The sequence below is a fragment of the Schistocerca piceifrons genome, chromosome 2, assembly GCF_021461385.2.
Source record: "Schistocerca piceifrons isolate TAMUIC-IGC-003096 chromosome 2, iqSchPice1.1, whole genome shotgun sequence".
In the NCBI taxonomy this organism is placed as follows: Eukaryota; Metazoa; Arthropoda; class Insecta; order Orthoptera; family Acrididae; genus Schistocerca; species Schistocerca piceifrons.
The window spans coordinates 991,730,636-991,750,712 of NC_060139.1; the positions used below are offsets into that span (position 1 = coordinate 991,730,636).

The 20,077-nt window shown below is 38.8% G+C and overlaps 1 protein-coding gene across 1 annotated transcript in view; it reads left to right on the top strand.

Annotated features, from left to right (window-relative positions):
• LOC124776746 (dynein axonemal heavy chain 7-like) overlaps window positions 1-20,077 on the top strand; it is an 881,127-nt gene that overhangs the window by 358,181 nt on the left and 502,869 nt on the right. The window contains 1 exon segment of the mRNA XM_047251871.1: window positions 14,384-14,531. Within this exon segment, the coding sequence (XP_047107827.1) occupies window positions 14,384-14,531 (148 nt within the window).

Genomic DNA, 20,077 nt, shown 5'->3' on the forward strand with positions numbered 1-20,077 from the left:
GATTGTCAAAAAGTACATCTAAAAATGGTATGAGCAGTTAGAGGAAGTGGCCAGAATGACAAGAAAGCATATTGTCTCCTCTCCCTCTCTCTCTTCCTCCCCCCCCCCCCCCCCCCCATTATTGTGTGTATCTCTTTACATTGTTACATTGCTTACATCATTTACAGTTTGTCTATGATTTTATATCTGTAGGTACTTATTTCTTGAGTCAGAGTTACACACACAAAGTGTGAATGTTACCAAACCATCAGCTTAATACGCCATGTTTACAGAATACTAAGAAGAATGCCCGAGGGCATGCAGCTTTACTATATGGTTAAATGATGATTGCGTCCTCTTGGGTAAAATATTTCAGAGGTAAAATAGTCCCCCATTCGGATCTCCAGGCAGTGACTACTCAAGAGGACGTCGTTATCAGGAGAAAGAAAACTGGCATTCTACGGATCGGAGTGTGGAATGTCAGATCCCTTAGGTGGGCAGGTAGGTTAGAAAATTTAAAAAGGGAAATGGATAGGTTAAAGTTAGATATAGTGGGAATTAGTGAAGTTCGGTGGCAGGAGGAACAAGACTTTTGGTCAGGTGAATACAGGGTTATAAATACAAAATCAACTAGGGGTAATGCAGGAGTAGGTTTAATAATGAATAAAAAAATAGGAGTGAGGGTAAGCTACTACAAACAGCATAGTGAACGCATTATTGTGGCCAAGATAGACACGAAGCCCATGCCTACTACAGTAGTACAAGTTTATGGGCCAACTAGCTCTGCAGATGATGAAGAAATTGATGAAATGTATGATGAGACAGAAGAAATTATTGAGGTAGTGAAGGGAGACAAAAATTTAATAGTCATGGGTGATTGGAATTCGAGAGTAGGAAAAGGGAGAGAAGGGAACATAGTAGGTGAATATGGATTGGGGCTAAGAAATGAGAGAGGAAGCTGTCTGGTAGAATTTTGTACAGAGCAAAACTTAATCATAGCTAACACTTGGTTCAAGAATCATAAAAGAAGGTTGTATACATGGAAGAATCCTGGAGATACTAGATGGTATCAGATAGATTATATAATGGTAAGACAGAGATTTAGGAACCAGGTTTTAAATTGTAAGACTTTTCTAGGGGCAGATGTGGATTCTGACCACAATGTATTGGTTATGAACTGTAGATTAAAACTGAAGAAACTGCAAAAAGGTGGGAATTTAAGGAGATGGGACCTGGATAAACTGACTAAACCAGAGGTTGTACAGGGTTTCAGGGGGAGCATAAGGGAACAATTGACAGGAATATGGGAAAGAAATACAGTAGAAGATGAATGGGTAGCTCTGAGGGATGAAGTAGTGAAGGCAGCAGAGGATCAAGTAAGTAAAAAGACGAGGGCTAGTAGAAATCCTTGGGTAACAGAAGAAATATTGAATTTAATTGATGAAAGGAGAAAATATAAAAATGCAGTAAATGAAGTAGGCAAAAAGGAATACAAACGTCTCAAAAATGAGATCGACAGAAAGTGCAAAATGGCTAAGCAGGGATGGCTAGAGGACAAATGTAAGGATGTGGAGGCTTATCTCACTAGGGGCAAGATAGATACTGCCTACAGGAAAATTAGAGAGACCTTTGGAGAAAAGAGAGCCACTTGTATGAATATCAAGAGCTCAGATGGTAACTCAGTTCTAAGCAAAGAAGGGAAAGCAGAAAGATGGAAGGAGTATATAGAGGGCCTATACAAGGGCGATGTACTTGAGGACAATATCATAGAAATGGAAGAGGATGTAGATGAAGATGAAATGGGAGATACGGTACTGCCTGAAGAGTTTGACAGAGCACTGAAAGACCTGAGTCAAAACAAGGCCCCAGGAGTAGACAACATTCCCTTAGAACTACTGATGGCCTTGGGAGAGCCAGTCTTGACAAAACTCTACCATCTGGTGAGTAAGATGTATGAGACAGGCGAAATACCCTCAGACTTCAAGAACAATATAATAATTCCAATCCCAAAGAAATCAGGTGTTGACAGATGTGAAAATTACCGAACTATCAGTTTAATAAATCACAGCTTCCAAATACTTACGTGAATTCTTTACAGACGAATGGAAGAACTGGTAGAAGTCGACCTCGGGGAAGAGTGTTCTGCACTTCCTTGGATCTTCTCCAATTTTCCTGTGAATCATATTTACTATGGATCTCAGACTGACAAGTGATAGTCAAGTATTGGTCAACAAAGGGTTTTGTAAGCTACCTTCTTTTCGGGTAGCCTACATTTTCTGAGGATTCGTTCAGTGAATCTCAGTGTGACATCTGCCTTATCTGTAATTAGTTTCATGTGCTCATTCCACTTTAACTTTCTCTGTATGCATGATCCCAGGTGTTTTCTGGAAGTGACTGCACCCAGTGATTGTTCTGCAATCATGTAATGATAAGATAATTGATCTTTCTGCCTATTTGTGCTCAATACATTACATTTGTTGATGTTGAAGATGAATTGCCAATCCCTACACAAATCTTTGATCCTCTGCAGGTTTTCCTTCATTTCGCTACAAGTCTCTAGCATTACAACGTCTGTGTATACAACAGTAGCATCTGCAGAAAGCCTCGCAGAACTTCTATTATTATCCACTAGGTAATTAACCCAAAATTACTTTTATGACTGAAGATTTTTCTCCATTGAAAATGGCATACTGTGTTCTGTTTCGTAGAAACTCTTCAATCAACTCACACAGCTAGTGTAATATTCCATACACTCATATTTTGTTCATTAGGTTGCTGTGTGGACTGCACTGAACACCTTTTGGAAACCAAGGAATGTGGTACCTATGTGGGTGTCAGTGTATACTGCCTTCTAGTTTTCGTGGATGAACAGAGAGAGCTGAGTTTTGGATGGTTGTTGGTTCTGAAAACAATGCTGATTCCTACAGAGGAGATTTTCAGTCTCTAGAAATGAAACATGTTCCAAAATTTGACAATAGACTGACATCTGAGATATAGCGCTACATGCATTTATTCGATGCCTCTTCTTGAAAATGGGAATGAGCTTTTTATTTCGAATCATTAGGAATGCTTCACCTGTTCAGTGACCTGCTGTACAATTCTGCTAGAAGTGAAGCAAATTCCTTTGCATACTGCATGGAGAATCTCATCTTAGTATCCCACCAGTCCATTGGCCTTTCCTCTGTTGAGAAGTTTCAGTTGTTTTTCTATTGCATGGCCACTTATTTCAGTCTCTCTCATTCTGGTGTTAATGCAGTGATTTAAAAAGGGAACTACAGTGTGATCTTCCTCAGTGATATAGTTTTGGAAAAAAATTTAGTATTTTGGCTTTCTCTGTGCAATCCTGTGTTTCAAAGCTATTTTGGTCACAGAGGGTCTGAACACAAGACTTCAATCCATTTACCAATTTACCATAAGACCAAAACTTCTTAGAATTTTCTGTCAAGTGTTGAATTTTACTTTCAGATCTGTTGAATTCTCCATGCTTAGCTCTCCTTGCACTAATATTTACGTCATTCACTTTCTGTTTGTTTGTGGTGCTTTGGCTAGAATTAAATTTACAGTGAGGTTCTCTCTTTGCTTTAGTAACAGCTCTGAAACATGGCTGTTAGTCCTCTGGGGGTCTTTCCAACTCTCACAGCTTGGTGCATATGTGTATATAGTATTTTGTACAAAACTGTTGAAATTTGTCTATTGGTGCTCAACATTGTCAATGCTGGAAATTAAAGTTTCATGTCGACTGCTCAAGTTATCTGATATCCGTTTCTTGTCACTCTACCTTAGCAAAAATCTTCCTACCTTTTTTTAGATTCCTACTTGCAGCTATATCCAGTGATTCTGTAAGAACCTTATGATAATTGATTTCCTGTGCTAAACCAACTGAGTTTTTGCAAGATGGCCGCGAGTGTAGAAGTGTGTGAATCTAACTTGAGAAATAGTTATAGTTATGCTGTTAAAAAGGGAGTTTGTAAGAATTGTAACACTGAAATAACAACGCTAAAAGAACGAATTGCTAGCTTACAATTCATAGTCAGTTCCTTAAGAAGCGATATTGACTCACTCAAGAAAGAAAATCGGGATCTGCGATCGAAGCCAACACTAAGTGAAGTGATGCAAGACAAAAGTAATATATCGTCCGAGTGGGTAAAAGTGCCGTACAAAAATAGTGTTCCAACTACAAAAAGAACAACAAAATCCGCTAAAAATGTCACATTTTCGGAGAAAAACAAATATCATGTTTTGCAAACAAGTAACTGTGATAACGACTCTCCAAATGATCGTGAACTTGAAAAAGACAGTGAACTGAAAATGAATAGCGTTTTTTCAAATAATGTCAACAACAAACACAGATCATCAGAGAAAAAGAGTAGTGTACTATTACTAGCAGACAGTCATGGCAGGAATCTATCCAGCATGCTCCGTGAGAAAAATCGCAACATAGCAGTAACTAGTGTAGTGAAACCGGGAGCGGGATGTAAAAATGTTGTAGACATTAACTCTCAGACGAAATTAATGCAAGAAAATGACTTTATCGTCTGTATAATGGGTTCAAACGATGTGGCAAAAAATGAAGCAGAGGTTTGCGTGAAAACGCTACAGAATTTTTTACAAGCTAATAAATGCAGAAACACAGTAGTTGCCACACTTCCTCATAGGCATGATCTGATTTATAATTCGTGTGTAAACAAAGAAATTCGGAAAACAAACATTAAAATAAGGAAACTGTGTTCTCAATACACTAAGTGCGATGTACTGGATATAAGCAAGCTGCATGGAAATCTGCACACGAAGCATGGAATGCATTTGAACTATGAGGGGAAAAGATTTGTTTGTGATCGTGTTAGTGAAATAATCAAAGAAAGACTTGTAAGGGATAGAACAATTTATCAGCTTCCTGAACATCCTTCCAACAGCGAGGAAAACAAAATAAACAAGAAAGAAGAACGAAAATACAATGCTGCTGACGTTCCTAATTTAAACTAGAGGTATGTGATGCTGTAAATATGATTCCCAATTACCAAATCGTGAATACGCCCGAACTAAAAATTTATCACCATAATGTGCAATCCCTGCGTAATAAGATCGATGAAATTAACGTTCTATTGACACATGAACTTAATGATATCTCAGTGTTATGCATTTCTGAGCACTGGCTTAACCCAGAATTAATCCAGAATACGAAAATAAACAAATTTGTCTTGGCTGCTTACTACTGCAGGAAAAACAGCAAACAGGGTGGGGTAGCAATTTACACAAAGGAAAATGTAGATTTTATTACACTACCTGACTTAACTAGGGCAAATGTCGAAAAGGATTATGAAATTGCAGCTATAAAAATTACTCAGTTCAACCTGGTTATTGCTACAGTTTACCGATCACCGTCCGGGAATTTTGAACTTTTCTTAAACAAAATGGAGTCATTGCTAAATAAAGTAAATAAAATAGATTGTGAATTGATAATCTGTGGTGACTTCAATATTGACTTCCTCACGAATAGTGGAAATAGGGAGACCATTTTGAACCTTGCAACGTCCTACAATTTAAAGGCTGAAGTAAAAGCAGCTACCCGAGTATCAGAAACTTGTCAAACAGCTCTTGATCAGTTTCTAGTAAAGAAGAGTTTACACAACACCTCACTAAAAATTTTCAATGCAGGTTTTAGTGATCATCTTGCTCAAATATTAAGCATAAAAGTACAAGGCAGTATTATTAACAACATGTCTCTTAGAACAACATATCGAAGCTATAATCAGCATAATGTGAACTACTTCAACAACTTATTACAGAAAGAAAAATGGCTAGGAGTGTACAAAATGAATGATATAAATGAAAAATTCGACTCTTTCATTGATACATTAACCCATTTCTTTGAACTTGCATTCCCACTGAAAACATTGACCATACGGGGAAACTCTAGAACAAACAGCTGGATCACAAAGGGAATAAGGGTTTCATGCCAGAAGAAAAGACTACTTCATGAAATATGTAACTCAAAAAATTCCTCACCTGTAGTACGCGCATACTATAAAAAATACTCCAAAATATTAAGAAAAGTAATAAAAGCAGCAAAATAATGTGTAATGATGAAATCATTTATAATTCAGCTAATAAATCAAAGGCTATGTGGAGTGTTATAAAAAAAGAATGTGGAGAATACAGACAACCTTGGAAAAATATAACACTATCACATAAAAATAAAAAAGTAACAAACCCCTTAGAAGTAGCTAATACATTTAACAACTTTTTCACAGGTGTTGCTGAAAATATGTTATAATCAAACTTTAAGAGCATCCAGGCAAATGAATATAAAATAAGTACATGTAGAGGATCAATGTACATCAGTTCTGTTTCACAAGATGAAGTAGCTAAAGCAATAAAAGGACTAAAAAATTCCAAATCGGCAGGTATTGATGGTATACCTGCAACAATGTTAAAGAAGAGCGCATCAAACCTAATTGAAGTACTCACACATTTATGCGACTGCTCACTTCAGGCAGGCACTTTCCCTGATGTGTTAAAAACATCAAAAGTTATTCCTGTATATAAAAAAGGGGATAAAGACAATGTAAATAACTACAGACCCATCACAATTTCCTCCTGCATCTCTAAAGTATTGGAAAAAGTTATGTATGAGAAACTTATGAAATTTATAAATAAAAACAGCATCCTATGTAATGAACAACATGGATTTAGAAATAAGAGGTCAACGACAACGGCTGTCTATGAGTGCATCAATTCCATCCTAAACCTGATGGACAAAAAACAGGAAACAATAGGAGTCTTTATTGACTTGTCAAAAGCATTTGACATGGTGGACCATAAAATTCTGCTATCAAAGCTAGAAAGATATGGTATTCGAGGTCTGTCCAACAAGTGGATCAGTTCCTTCCTGACATATCGTATGCAGGCAGTGTGCGTCAAGCACACAGATATTGAACTAAAAACTGTATCTAATCACTTATCTGACTATAAACAAATAAAATGTGGTGTACCCCAAGGATCCGTATTGGGACCCCTTCTGTTTCTTCTGTACATAAATGATCTAAGCTTAAATATTGATGCACACAAATCAATCATATTTGCAGATGACACCACGATTCTATTAAAAGGAGACGACGATGAACAGTTACAGCAGACAGTAAACACGGTCACGAAACAACTTAGCAGCTGGGCACAGAGTAACCAGCTTGTAATAAACAGTAAGAAAACCATTGCTCTAAAATTCCACAATGTTCCTAACAAGGACATGTTTATCCCATCAGTCTCTATCAATGACGAACCAGTTGGTAACAGTACTGAAACCAAATTCTTAGGACTTTGGCTGCAGAGTAACATCAGATGGAATAAGCATATTGAATGTCTCAATACAGAACTGAGCAAAACATGTTATCTTCTTTGTTCATTAAAATCATGCTGTAGTGAGAAAACAGTAATGAATGCATATCATGCGTACTTTCATTCTCGTCTTAGATATGGGGTCACCTTCTGGGGAAACTCTAAAATAGCTAATAGCACTTTTAAACTACAAAAAAGGGCCATTAGAATCTTGTTTGGGTGCAAGCCTAGAGACTCTTGTAAACCCCTGTTTAAGAAATCTGGTATTCCCCCATTACCGTGTGTATACATTATGGAAACCCTTTTGTTCTTTAAATTAAATGTAATAGGCAAGGACCAGAGGCTACAAAAAAACTGTGATATACATGAGCACTTTACCAGACAAAACAGGAACTTACATATGACTCAAATCTGCACAGCACTGTGCCAAAAAGGTACTTTTCACATGGGAGTTAAGCTTTATAACAAACTTCCTGAAAACATAAAAGCTATCACTGAGGTCAATACTTTTGGAAAATCTCTAAAGTCATATTTACAGCATCACTGCTTTTATTCCATTGAAGAATATTTAAATTTATGAAATGTGTTATATAAATACTTGTGCGTAAAGTGTATTATTGTAAGCTTAAATATGTATTATTGTAAGCTTAAATATGTATGCCTTGAAATTACTTTCAGCCTGTATATTTATAACTTGACTTGTCCAATGTCTTATGCATAAGCTGCTATGTAGACAACAGGACCAATAAAATACAATCTACAATCTACAGTCAAAGAGTTTTGATCTGTTGGAGACCAAGAGATAAAATGTGTTGCCTTCATGAGTCGCTTCTCTGATTAGCTGCTCAAAGTAATTTTCAGGTGAGGCATTTAGAATAATTTCACCTGATTACTGGGAAATTTACATGAAATATTCTCCAAGTTTCATCTCAGATATTCCACCAATACTGCCCCTGAGTAGGCATTCTATAAGAGCATCTGGTGACTATATTCAATGCACCTCCAACATTTATCTTAACCCAAACTACCACTGGCACTCAGCCTATCTTTGCAGACTGGTGTGCAAAACAAGTACAAGAGCAGGGGCAGCTCTTTCTTAAGTGCCACAGGGGTATGGCCCCACTAGGAATATTGTGATATAATTTTATAGCATGTATTTTTCCAGTATTGTATCAAAAGGTTTGAGTATGACATGATTTTGGTGTAGTACAAGAGATAGAGACCAGAGGTGATGAGGTCCAGTTTCCACTGCTCTGATGCAGAGACACAGAGTTATTCTGAGCTGCCAGTAGCCAGACCAGGTCTTGCTGCCACTCTTTCACTCCCCCCCCCCCCCCCCCCTCCCCCCAGCACATTCTTCCACTGTGACTAACCTGTTTTCCTCTCCCCACACGAGAGTGAGGGCCAGTGTGAGATGGTCCGTACTCACCTCCACACCCCCGGCCCCTAAAATTTCAGTCATAGTGATGTGAACAACGTCTTTCAATTTCTTGACATCACCTCTCGCCATACCTTATCTCAGGGCCATCTCAGGTGGACCCGCTGGGTGGACCAGCTCATGCCTATCTCCATTTCCGTGGTGTCTCGTCCCCACCCTTGTCCACTTGTCTGTACATCTGCACAGTGCTTGGGGCCAGCAGCCTTGGGTCTCTAGCCAGAGTCATACTGAGATGATCCTGCACCGCTGGCAGAACCAAAGCTGCACTTCCCCCTCACCCCCCGCCCCCCTGCCCCCACTACCCCAGGGAAAAGCACCTTTCTGCAATTTTCTACACAAATAAAGGAAATTTTGTAATTTGTAAGGTAGGTTTAATGAAAATGAAGCAATTTTGGCAAGTGAACTATGTAGATGAAAAATATTTCATGCAGCAAATTAAATGTATCATTGTAGCAGATAAATTAAAAATTGTACAAACTTCCTAAAACAATGGAATGCAAAACAAAATGTGTGTCATAATTGTTTGTAGCAGCTAATGTGTGCCGAATTAATTATGACGTATAACAAAGAATAAAATTTATTTGTTTCAATTAAATTATAAACACTGTATGAGTTGTTAATAGAAAATAAAATAAAAAGTTCTATACTTAAGAGATGACAACATACTCTTTCCCAAGAATTGTGTACTTATTACAATTTTACTGTCCATTTCCTTGCTTTGAGCACAGAAAATTCATTGATAATTTCATTGAAGTCGAATTTAGCAGCTGTGTCATATTCTATAGACAAGATAGCTCAATTTGATGCCTGATTCACCGATACTTGACCTTACGTAAATTTACTATCATTTGTAATTGCAAAGAAATTGTCATACATATGCTCAAAGCTAATTCAGTATTTGGTTAAGCACTCATAACCTTACTTTGCGATGGGGGTGGGAGGAATCGCATATCTAAATGGGAATCATGCTCTGCAACAGCTCTTTCTAGTGGAATTTAAAAGCAGCTATTTCATTTACTAGCTCTACTGTATTGATATCTGTTTTATTTGTCATGAAAATGTGCTCAACATTTTTCAAAACAAAGTATGAAGCTCTCATTTAATGCTTTCCTGACAGGAAATTAATGCTAGATCAAAAGTGTGTTAGATGTGAAATCTGTTTCTCATTTCAGTTATTATTCTATCAAATATATGTAGCAGCTTACATTAAATAGTTTCACTCTAGTCCTCAGTTGACAGAAATCAGCAAAAATGGGAAGCCTTGAGTTAAACAGCACCTGTGACCAACCCTTGAGATCCTACAATATTTAAGCCAAGCAGCAGCAAAAATGCCATTGTTGAACATGAGCTAACTGTATAGGCAGTGGCTTTATGTACCAAGGGTACTGTTGACACATAATATTCGGTAACAGTCATTTTTTATGTACTACCTGGAATAAATGACATTGTGACAGCAGCGCGCACGCTTATTAAGAGGCTTGTTCTTGCAGTCATAGATAATATATTGTGTAGAAGAATTCAAGTGCCTCTTCTGGCTAATTCTGAAATCATCTTTTTCCCTTTCTTTTAACTGCTCAGTTTTTGCATCACTTTATGTAGATTCCTGTAGCCAAATGTAAATGGGGCTACCTCTCAGTAGTGTTCCATATTATGGAGCTGTGTATTTAAAATTCTAGGATTATTAAAGCGGTTCTAAAATGAATAAAGTAATTTATTTACTAAAATATCCTTTCAATTTTTAAGTATGCAAGAGAAGATAGTAATCAATCAATTAGGTGCTCATCAATTTTGTGTATACGGGGGGGAGGGGGGGGGGGCAGCAGGGATGAGTTCACTTCTGTTTACACTTTATTATTGGCTAAAGTATTTTGTGGATTAGGCCTATATCTACATATCTACAACTGTATAATTATCATATCATATTTACTATTTTTCTAGTGTTTTTTTAAGCAGTATGACATAAATTAAGCTTATATAACAAACAGTTCAGAACAATTCCATTATAAAGTTCATTCATTTTTTACCTGGGCCCTACCAACAGCAGAGCTCCAGCCTCCTCTGGAGAAAAGTAAGCTTTGCATGACAGGTCACTGCCAAGTAACATAGATTGAAAAAACTTAGGCTTAATAGGGTGTGCGATCACCACATACAACTGTGCATGTTCTGCAATAAGCTGCCGTGCTGGCTACGAAGTTGGGAATGAGTTCTTGTGGCAAGGCATTCTGTTCCTCCACCAGTGCAGTTGACAACTGCTGGATGATTGTTGGTGCATGTAGACGTGCTGTGATATGTCTCCCCAATGCATCCCTCATGTGGTTGATTGGATTTAAGATGGGGAAATGGGCAAGCCAGTCCATTCAGCGAATATTCTCCCATTCCAAGAGCTCCTCCAACTGTGCTGTTTGATGCAGCCGTGCATTGTTATCCCTAAAAATGAAATCAGGGCTGAGTATACTCTTGGAAAGACACACATGGGAAAGGTGTACAGTATCACACTAACTTTGACTGGTGTGTGTACCATATTCAAAATGTGGAGATCAGTACACTCATGCAACAGTATGCCTCCTCTTGCTATAACATCTGGACCACCAAATGATTATGTTTGACAACAATGAATGAATTGTCAAATGATAAGAGGTAGGAGTATGCAATGCATCCAGGGACATTTCAAATACGATCATTTCGTTCCTTCAGTTATTATAGTGTGGTAAGGCATGATGATGCATGTAGGTATGAGCTATATTACTTGGTAGACACACATCGTGTAAGACATGGTTTCGGCCTTAAGTTGTGCTCACCAGTGTACATTCGAACCTGAATTTTGTATTACATTGCTATTAAAATCGGGTTTTAGCCAGGTTTCAGTATCAAGTACTATGTAGACATTGGTGCTATTTTTAAGTAACACTAGATGTGAGAATTTTCCTTGGATGCCCCTGCCGTTATCTAATACCACATCAACATTTTCTTTCTCCAATCTTCATGACAAACATTACTCTCTTTAATTAATGGGGATAGCATTCTTTCCTGTCTCTAATTAGAACTTGTCTTATTGGACCTATGGAGGGCTAATTCCAGCCTAAAAACCCACACGTGCAGGCCACACCCACTCCACTACCATAGTAATTCCTTCATATGTGTAGTATACAGACCTATTAAGGTGAGAATGGGTTTCTACAATTCTTCTCTCAGTAATGGAGGTCATCAGTGACATTCTTATGATATGAAATATGCCAAAGAGTAACTTTTCCGCTTACTGTTGATGACACAAATTTATTTGTAAGTTCATAGTATTACTTTCAAAATTCCAAGTCTTATTCATCTGTGTTGGTTCTCAGCTATCAATTGCTCAGCTCCACAGCTACATTTGTGTTAAATGTACCAATCACTCAAGTTTTTAAGAGTTTGCAACTTTACCATACAAATGACTATATTTCACAAACTGTTTCTATGGCACACCAACAACTATGCCATTCATCTTGACTGGAAATCAGTATCCAGATTTTTTTTTCAGTAGCTGCTTGAAAATTCAGTACCAAATATACGACTTTTCACTAGAAAAATGCTCATATCAGAGCACAAAAAAGGCAAATATGCCCCTGCTTAAAATACTCTGACTGAAAACTGAGGTACTGGCTGCATGTTCTACCTTCCTCAGCACCTGTAAAAATTTTTCCAAAAATTTTGGCTTTAAACATATTTACACTCTTTTTTAACATGCAGCTCACCTCTCACTCCCATAAACTAGCCAATCTGTAGCTCACTCATATCCACTAGTTCATTGCTGTAAGTCACTCAACCCATTCAGTCCCACTTGCCCATTCTCACTCACTCATTCAACCCAACTCATTGTTGTTATCGGTTTGAATCCCTCTAATTTTGTCACTGTCTCCTGTCTCACAGCCACAGGCTCCTCCGTTCTGTCCTACTACTACTGCCTCCTCTCACTATCACTGTATCATTCTTGTTCTCTCTTAATGCTGCTGTCAGTCATTTCTTCCCATTGCTCCTGTCTCTTCTCACTGTCACTACCTCTCTCTTCCTCATTGCCATTGTCACAGACTCTGTCTCTCATTCTCACTGGTTCTCAGACACTTCCACTTTCTCCTTTTCTTTATTCCTCTCCCACTGGCACTGTCTCCTTCACTCTTTTCCTAGTGCTGTTCTTCTCTCATACTGCCATTGTGTCCTTTGCATTTTCTATATCACAACCACTGTCTACTATCTTCCAGTACTTCTTACTTTTCCATCTCTTGCCCACAGCCACTGTCTCTCTCTCAGATAAAAAAGTATGAGTATGTTCACATGCTGGAAAAAAAATTATAATATGGTGAGGAAGGTGGAATGAGGCAGCTGGTGCCCCACTTTTTAGTCAGAATCTGTTAAACAGGAGCATATTCACCTTTTTAGTGCTCCAACATGAGCATTTTTCAACTGGTTTCTTTTCCTTCTACAGCAGAGCATGTCATGCATATGAAAATAACTTTATAGATCAGTAAAATGACGATAATTTACGTATGTGAAATTTAAATAACGCAAAACTGACATGTCAGACCATATTTTTTGTGCACAAAAATTTTGTATGTGTTTCAGTAATACAATATTGGGTTCCCAGAACTCTTCTGGTGATAACAGAGACACCTTACAGCATAGCCCTGCATGCTCCATCACTTTATAAACTATTTTTTACTTCATACCAGCTTTTATATGCGTATTTTAAGTTCAAAGTAGTGCAACTTTGAAATCTGTATCTCAGAAATGGATAAAGATATCAAGAAAACTTTTTTGGTTTCTCCTCGGAACTGCCTATGATCTAAATGGTACCTCCATTAGACCCTTCAGGTGCACCATAACCACATTTAATGCAACAAAAAGTAACCAATTTGCTCATCGTAAGCTGGAGAAAGTGGTAATATTCAAACTTTTACCCTATATTATAGGTTAGTTACAGTAATACAATCCTTCTGTTGGGTATACAAATCATTCCTAGCCCAAGAACTATCCAAAATACTTGACCCTACTTTTCTCTCACACATAGAACCTGTTGTATGAGCCCCAGAAAAATACCTTTTTTTGTGTGTTGTGCTGTGAAACGTATTGGTAGCATGTGTTGTTCCATGCATACCGATTATATGATTACTGTTATCCACAGTTCTTCCTCTGTTACTCAAGGGTTAACCATCTTCCATTTGTTCCTATATTAGTATTTTCTGATCCCTGGTATTAGTATCATGTACATTCCCTTTCTTTTTAATTCACTTCATTTGTTCCTTGTTCTTCATATATTCTCGTGGCTTGGTATATGCCTGACATATATATCTTTTGCCTACTACTTCTATTTGCAAAATAAATCTGATTGATGAAAACTTATCCACTTAACATTTAGTTTTACGTTTTTGGCTCTCTTTGTATTTGTATAATGTAGCTGAGTACAATAATTAACTATGTTGTAATTTATCTTTTTCACACACTCTCAGTATGTTGTGTTTTCAGTTATTTGTGTTGTTGCTTATTACGTACTGACAAAAGAAATATAGAGATCAATTCTCATTTATCACACATTTTTCAACATTAAAAAGATGTTTTTGCATATATTACTGATTTTATTTTTTCAATCATTCCTTTTTACAGAGGTTTCAGTAAGGAATTTGATCCATGTATTACTGAAATTGTTGGAGCAACACTTGAAATATATAAACAGTCCCGAGCTAACTTACTGCCAACCCCAACAAAATCTCATTATCTTTTCAACCTCAGGGATTTTGCAAGAGTTATTCAGGTAAGGTAATGTAGTGATTAAATGCAGTACCGTTGTTTGTTAGAATGAAGTAAGTGCCCTTGTAGTTTTAATGACATCAAAGAAAGTGTGGCTGTAGCTGGTGCACAAAATGTAATTTCTGTTAGAAGCAGCAGTACACAATGGATTAGTGAGCCTTTCACTTCTGTTTATGATATCAATTATCAATACACAATGGATTAGTCACCCTCTCCTTTCTGTTTATAATATCCATTATACCTGATGGACAGGGTGAACAGCAGTCTGTGGCGATTTGCTGGTGATGGAGTGGTGTACAGGAAGGAATTGTTGTTGGGTGACTGTAGCAGAATATAAGATGACTTTTTGGTGTGATGAATGACATCTAGCTAAAAAAAAAAAAAAAAAAAAAAAAAAGTAAGTTAATGCAGATGACTAGGAAAATAAACCCATAATGTTTGAATACAACATTAATAGTATGCTACTTGACACAGTCACATTGATTTAATATCTAGGTGTAACAATGAAAAGTGATATGAAGTGGAATGCGCATGTAAAAATTTTGGTGAGGAAGGCAAATAGTCGACTTCAGTTTATTGGGAGAGTTTTAGGGAAGTGTGGTCCATCTAGGGAGGAGAATGCATGTAGTATACTAATGTGACCCTCTGTTGAGAACTGCTTGAGTGTTTGGCATCCCCACCAGATTGGATTAAAGGAAGACATTGAATCAATTCAGAGCTGAGCTGCTAGATTTGTTACTAGTAGATTCAGTTGACATGCAAGTATTGCGGAGATGCCTTGGGAACTATAATGGAATCTGCAGAGGGAATGCGACATCCTTTATGAGGAATGATGTTGAGAAAATTTAGAGAGCTGGTGTTTGAAAGTGATTGTAGAACAATTCTTCTGCTGCAATTTAAATTTTGCCTAAGTACCACGAATGTAAGATGAGGAAAATTACAGCTTATACGGAGGCTTATAGAAAGTCATTTTTTGCTCGCTCCAGTTGTGTGTGGAACAAGAAGGGAAATGGCTAATAGTGGTACATTGTACCCTCCACTCTACACCATACTGTTGTTTGTAGAGTATGTACATAGATGTAGATATAGAATATTGCTGTCAGATTATACAAGATTTCAATGTAGTTTTTTGTTGTAGTTCTGTGTAACAAAAGTAATTCTAAATGAAACATTATATCACCAAAGTTTTCATGTAAAAGTAGACAAACATTTAGTTTCACTTAAGTCTAGTTTCTTAACCTATGTGTCCAGAGGCACCTCCAGGCTGACTTTAATTTGTAATTGTGATTGCTACACATTACTGAGCAAGCTGCTGTAGTCAATGGTACTTGTACTTATCAAAGAAATCACAGTACTGAACAGTTTGTACATGTAACAACAAACAATTGAAAGATAATTTTTTACCAATGAATTAGTTACATGAAGGCATGTGCAATAATAAAAAGAAGGTAGCGTTAGCAACATTTTACATGTACTGTAGCTCCTGTACCTGACAAAAAAGTGAAGGACCCAGAAGACAGACATAAAGATAACTTCGTTCATGTATACATCAGCAATGTGCATGTAACTAAGTAGAGCAGCAATTCTCTGTGATTGGTAAAATGGTCAACAGGGTGCATCAGCATTATTCATGTTCAATGTTACTGTCAGGCCTGATATAGTATATGAGGGGTGTGAGCAGAATTGGATGTTGAGTGATCACTGTGGAGAACAAGGAGACGCCGCATACTTGTTTGACACATCATTTTCAGCACCTGACAGTGTTTGAGGGTGGATCTCCAGTTGTTCAGAAGGTTGAATTATGCAATATCCAGATTTGGGAGGCATTCTGATGTTATAGTGGTCTGATGTTGGGCTGCATGGTTATATGAGGGCAGTAAAACTCATTGTCAAGGTTCCAGTCAGCCATGTCTGATCACCACAAGGGGGTGATCTCTGTACTGTGCCCCAAGCACCCCTTCACATATGTGTTTGCCTTTTGAGGACAGGTAACGGACTCTCTGCAACATTCTGTGTCATCCCACACATCTTTGTTTGCAGACTAGCAGCAGCCAGACTAAGGAATGAACACTTCATGCATAGGCTGCCATTAGCTCAACACAAATGGGTGTGTTTGGAATGATGCTGTAACAGGGAGGTGTGGACTGCTGGTGAATGGCATCATATTGTGCTCAGTGATGAATCAAAGTTCACCAGTACCCTGGATGACAATTATCTGTAAGCACTGTGGCAACCTGGGGAGAGGTTGTATTACTGTGATACTATTTTTCATCAGGACAATGCTCACTTTCGCATATCACCTGTCTCTATGAACTGTCTGCATGACATTGAGGTACTCCACTGGCCAGCAAGATCCCCAGATCTGCCATGATAGAACATGTGTGGGGCCAGCTGAAACATGAACTCCATCTCACTGCCAGTATCTACAATATTGAGGACCAGTTACAACAGTTGTGGGCCAGCTTGCCTCAGGAGGGGGGAAAAAAGTAGAGGGAAACATTCCACGTGGGAAAAATATATCTAAAACAAAGATGCTGTAACTTACCAAACGAAAGCATTGGTATGTTGATAGAGACAAAAAACACACAAACACACACACACAAATTAAGCTTTTGCAACCCACGGTTGCTTCAACAGGAAAGGGAGAAGGAGAGGGAAAGACGAAAGGATGTGGGTTTTAAGGGAGATGGTAAGGAGTCATTCCAATCCCGGGAGCGGAAAGACTTACCTTAGGGGGAAAAAAGGACAGGTATACACTCGCACACACACACACACACACACACACACATATCCATCCGCACATATACAGACACAGGCAGACATATGTAAATGCTCTCTGTCTGTTAGAAAACTTTCTATTCAACCGCGTATGTCATCAGATAGACCGAAAGCGCGCACTTTTTGGAGCAAGCGACAGTGTAGAACTGAGTGGAATGTCTTTTGAAAGTAGAGAAATGTGGCATCAGCCTGGAAACCGGTATTCAGAGCCTGTTGTATATCATGCACAAAGAGGGCCAGCTGTGCCTCGCATGACTGCTGTTTCCTAAAATTGTGCTGGTTTCTGCAGATGAGCTTCTCAGAGTCTAGAAAGGTCATTATGTCTGAACACAAAATATGTTCCATGATTCTACAACAAATCGATGTCAGTGAAATTGGACGGTAACTATGTGCATCTGATTTTCTACCCTTTTTATAGATTGTTATGACCTGGGCCTTCTTCCAGTCCCGTGGAGCTTTCTGCTGTTCCAATGACCTCTGATAGATGATGGATAAGAATGGTGCTATATCTGTAGCATAGTCAACATATAATCTCACAGGGGTACCATCTGGGCCAGATGCCTTCCTGACATCTAAGGATCTTAACTGTTTTACAATCCCAGATACACTAAACACTATGTCAGCCATCCTTGTGTTTGTTTGATAATTGAAAAGGGGAATGGTGCTGCAGTCCTATACCGTAAACAAGTTTTTGAAAGCTAGGTTTAGAATTTTGGCCTTCTTTTTATCATCATCCGTTACATTACCCATACTGTCAGCAAGGGATGGCCGATGAATAGGTTTGCATAGGGTGGTACTATGTGGATGCCCTTTGCTGTACCACATGTTTCTTATAGGTGATACTGTGGGGTCCTGCACACTCATCGCTTATAGGGTGCCTAAAGGATGCTGCACTCTTGGATAGATATACAACAATTCAAGCAAATCACATTAATAGTTTTTATTACTATAAAGAAGATCGAGAATACTTAACTTTGTATTTAAAACGGTGTTGCAAGTGATGGGTGACATGCAATGTCCATACAAGCAATGACGATGAATTATCAATAACTGCTATCATAGCGCTCTCTGCTAGGCTGCATCTAGTACTGTGCGGCCGTGGATGGCAGGAGCAGCATTTGTATTCCTTTCTTGTAAAAGCCGCTGCTGTCGTGTTGCGGTCCTAGCCAGTAAGCTGTTGGCTGTCATTGTCTCACAGCCTTCTCTCCTCTTGTGTTCTTCATCTCTATGCTGGCACTTGTTGATATGCCAGAACATACCTTACCCCCAAAGCAGTGGACTGTCATCATGTAGGGAGTGTGACCATAGCAGGGGAGGCAGGAGGGTGGATGCCTTGCATGACTGCAAGCTTTGGCTGGAGGGGATGTCAAGCTTCTGGTTGTACCCCATCATCTGGCCTGCTCTCTGGCAGAAATGTCCGTGGAAAACAGTCAGAAGGGTATGTGTCCACCTCCTGATGCCAGGAACTAGATTAAGAAGGCGGCAAATGCTATGGTATGGGCAGTTCCAGCTCTATCAGTAGGACGAGAGGAGGCGGAGTAGGCGAAGTCTCCGTCTCCATGGGGTTGTCCCGCGGTGTGGTAAGGACACCCTCTGGCGGCTGTTGTGGCCATGCTGTCCTCTGAACCTGTGAATCTGGGGGAAGAGACACAGCAAAATCATTGTGTGCATGAGAGAGGCGAAGTTCAGTTTGATGTCGGCACTGCAAGCATATGGACCTGAAATAAGGTACATGTAAGTGCAAAGTCATAGACAATCTCACCTTGTGCCCACCGTCTGATGGCTGCTAAAAACCCTGTAAAAGGAAATATTATGCAATGAGAAGCGATACTTGGGGCCTTCCTTCAGTGCCGGATGCTGAGGAGGGTGGAGCAGGTGGAGCAATGTCCAATGGTGGCAACCATTAAGCAATTCCACAGGCGATGGCCCATCTTGTGGGTGCGAACAATATGAGGCGAGAAACAGTTGTAATGCTTGATCACTGGTGACTGCGGGGTGAAGGTTGGTCACCTGCCACTTAAAGGTTCTGACAAAACATTCTACTTTGCCGTTTGACTGTGGATGGAGCGGTGCACTAGTTAGATGCTGTATGCTATTGTGTTCACAGAATGTTTGAAAATTCATTTGACGTGAACTGTGACCTGCTCTCTGACACTATTACTCCAGGTAAACCTTCAAGGCAAAAAATAGAGGACAACACCTGAATTGTGCTAGTGACATTGTCGAGTTCATTGGCTCAGCAAAAGGAAGCTTACTACACGAGTCAACCACAATCAACCATTGAGTGTTCCAAAAAAGGTCCCACAAAGTCTATGTCCACACACTGCCATGGCGATTGTGACTTAGGCCAAGCAGAGAATTTTTTTGGTGGAGTGGACTGATTTTCCACACATGCATGGATGACACTGTGACATCATCTGTTCTATATGGGTGTCCAAATCCTGTCAAGTACAGTGTCGATGTGTCAACTGTTTCATACGAACAATCACACAGTGTCCTTGGTGAAGTAACTGCAACACTTCCTTTTGCAAAGCTTTAGGGATCAACACAAGTGACTGTCTACATCATTTTGAACAAGAACTACATCTTTCTGGACAGTGAGGCTATGCTGATGTTCAAAGTATCAGTGCAGGACAGAGTTCTTTACGCTATTCAATGAGTGAGGCCAAGATGTGGGAATGTATGTTAGCAAAACGTTCAAATCTGGATCAGCTTCCATGGCCTGTGCAATTTTCTTATAATTCAGTGGAAAAGACTGAAGAAATTCAGAAT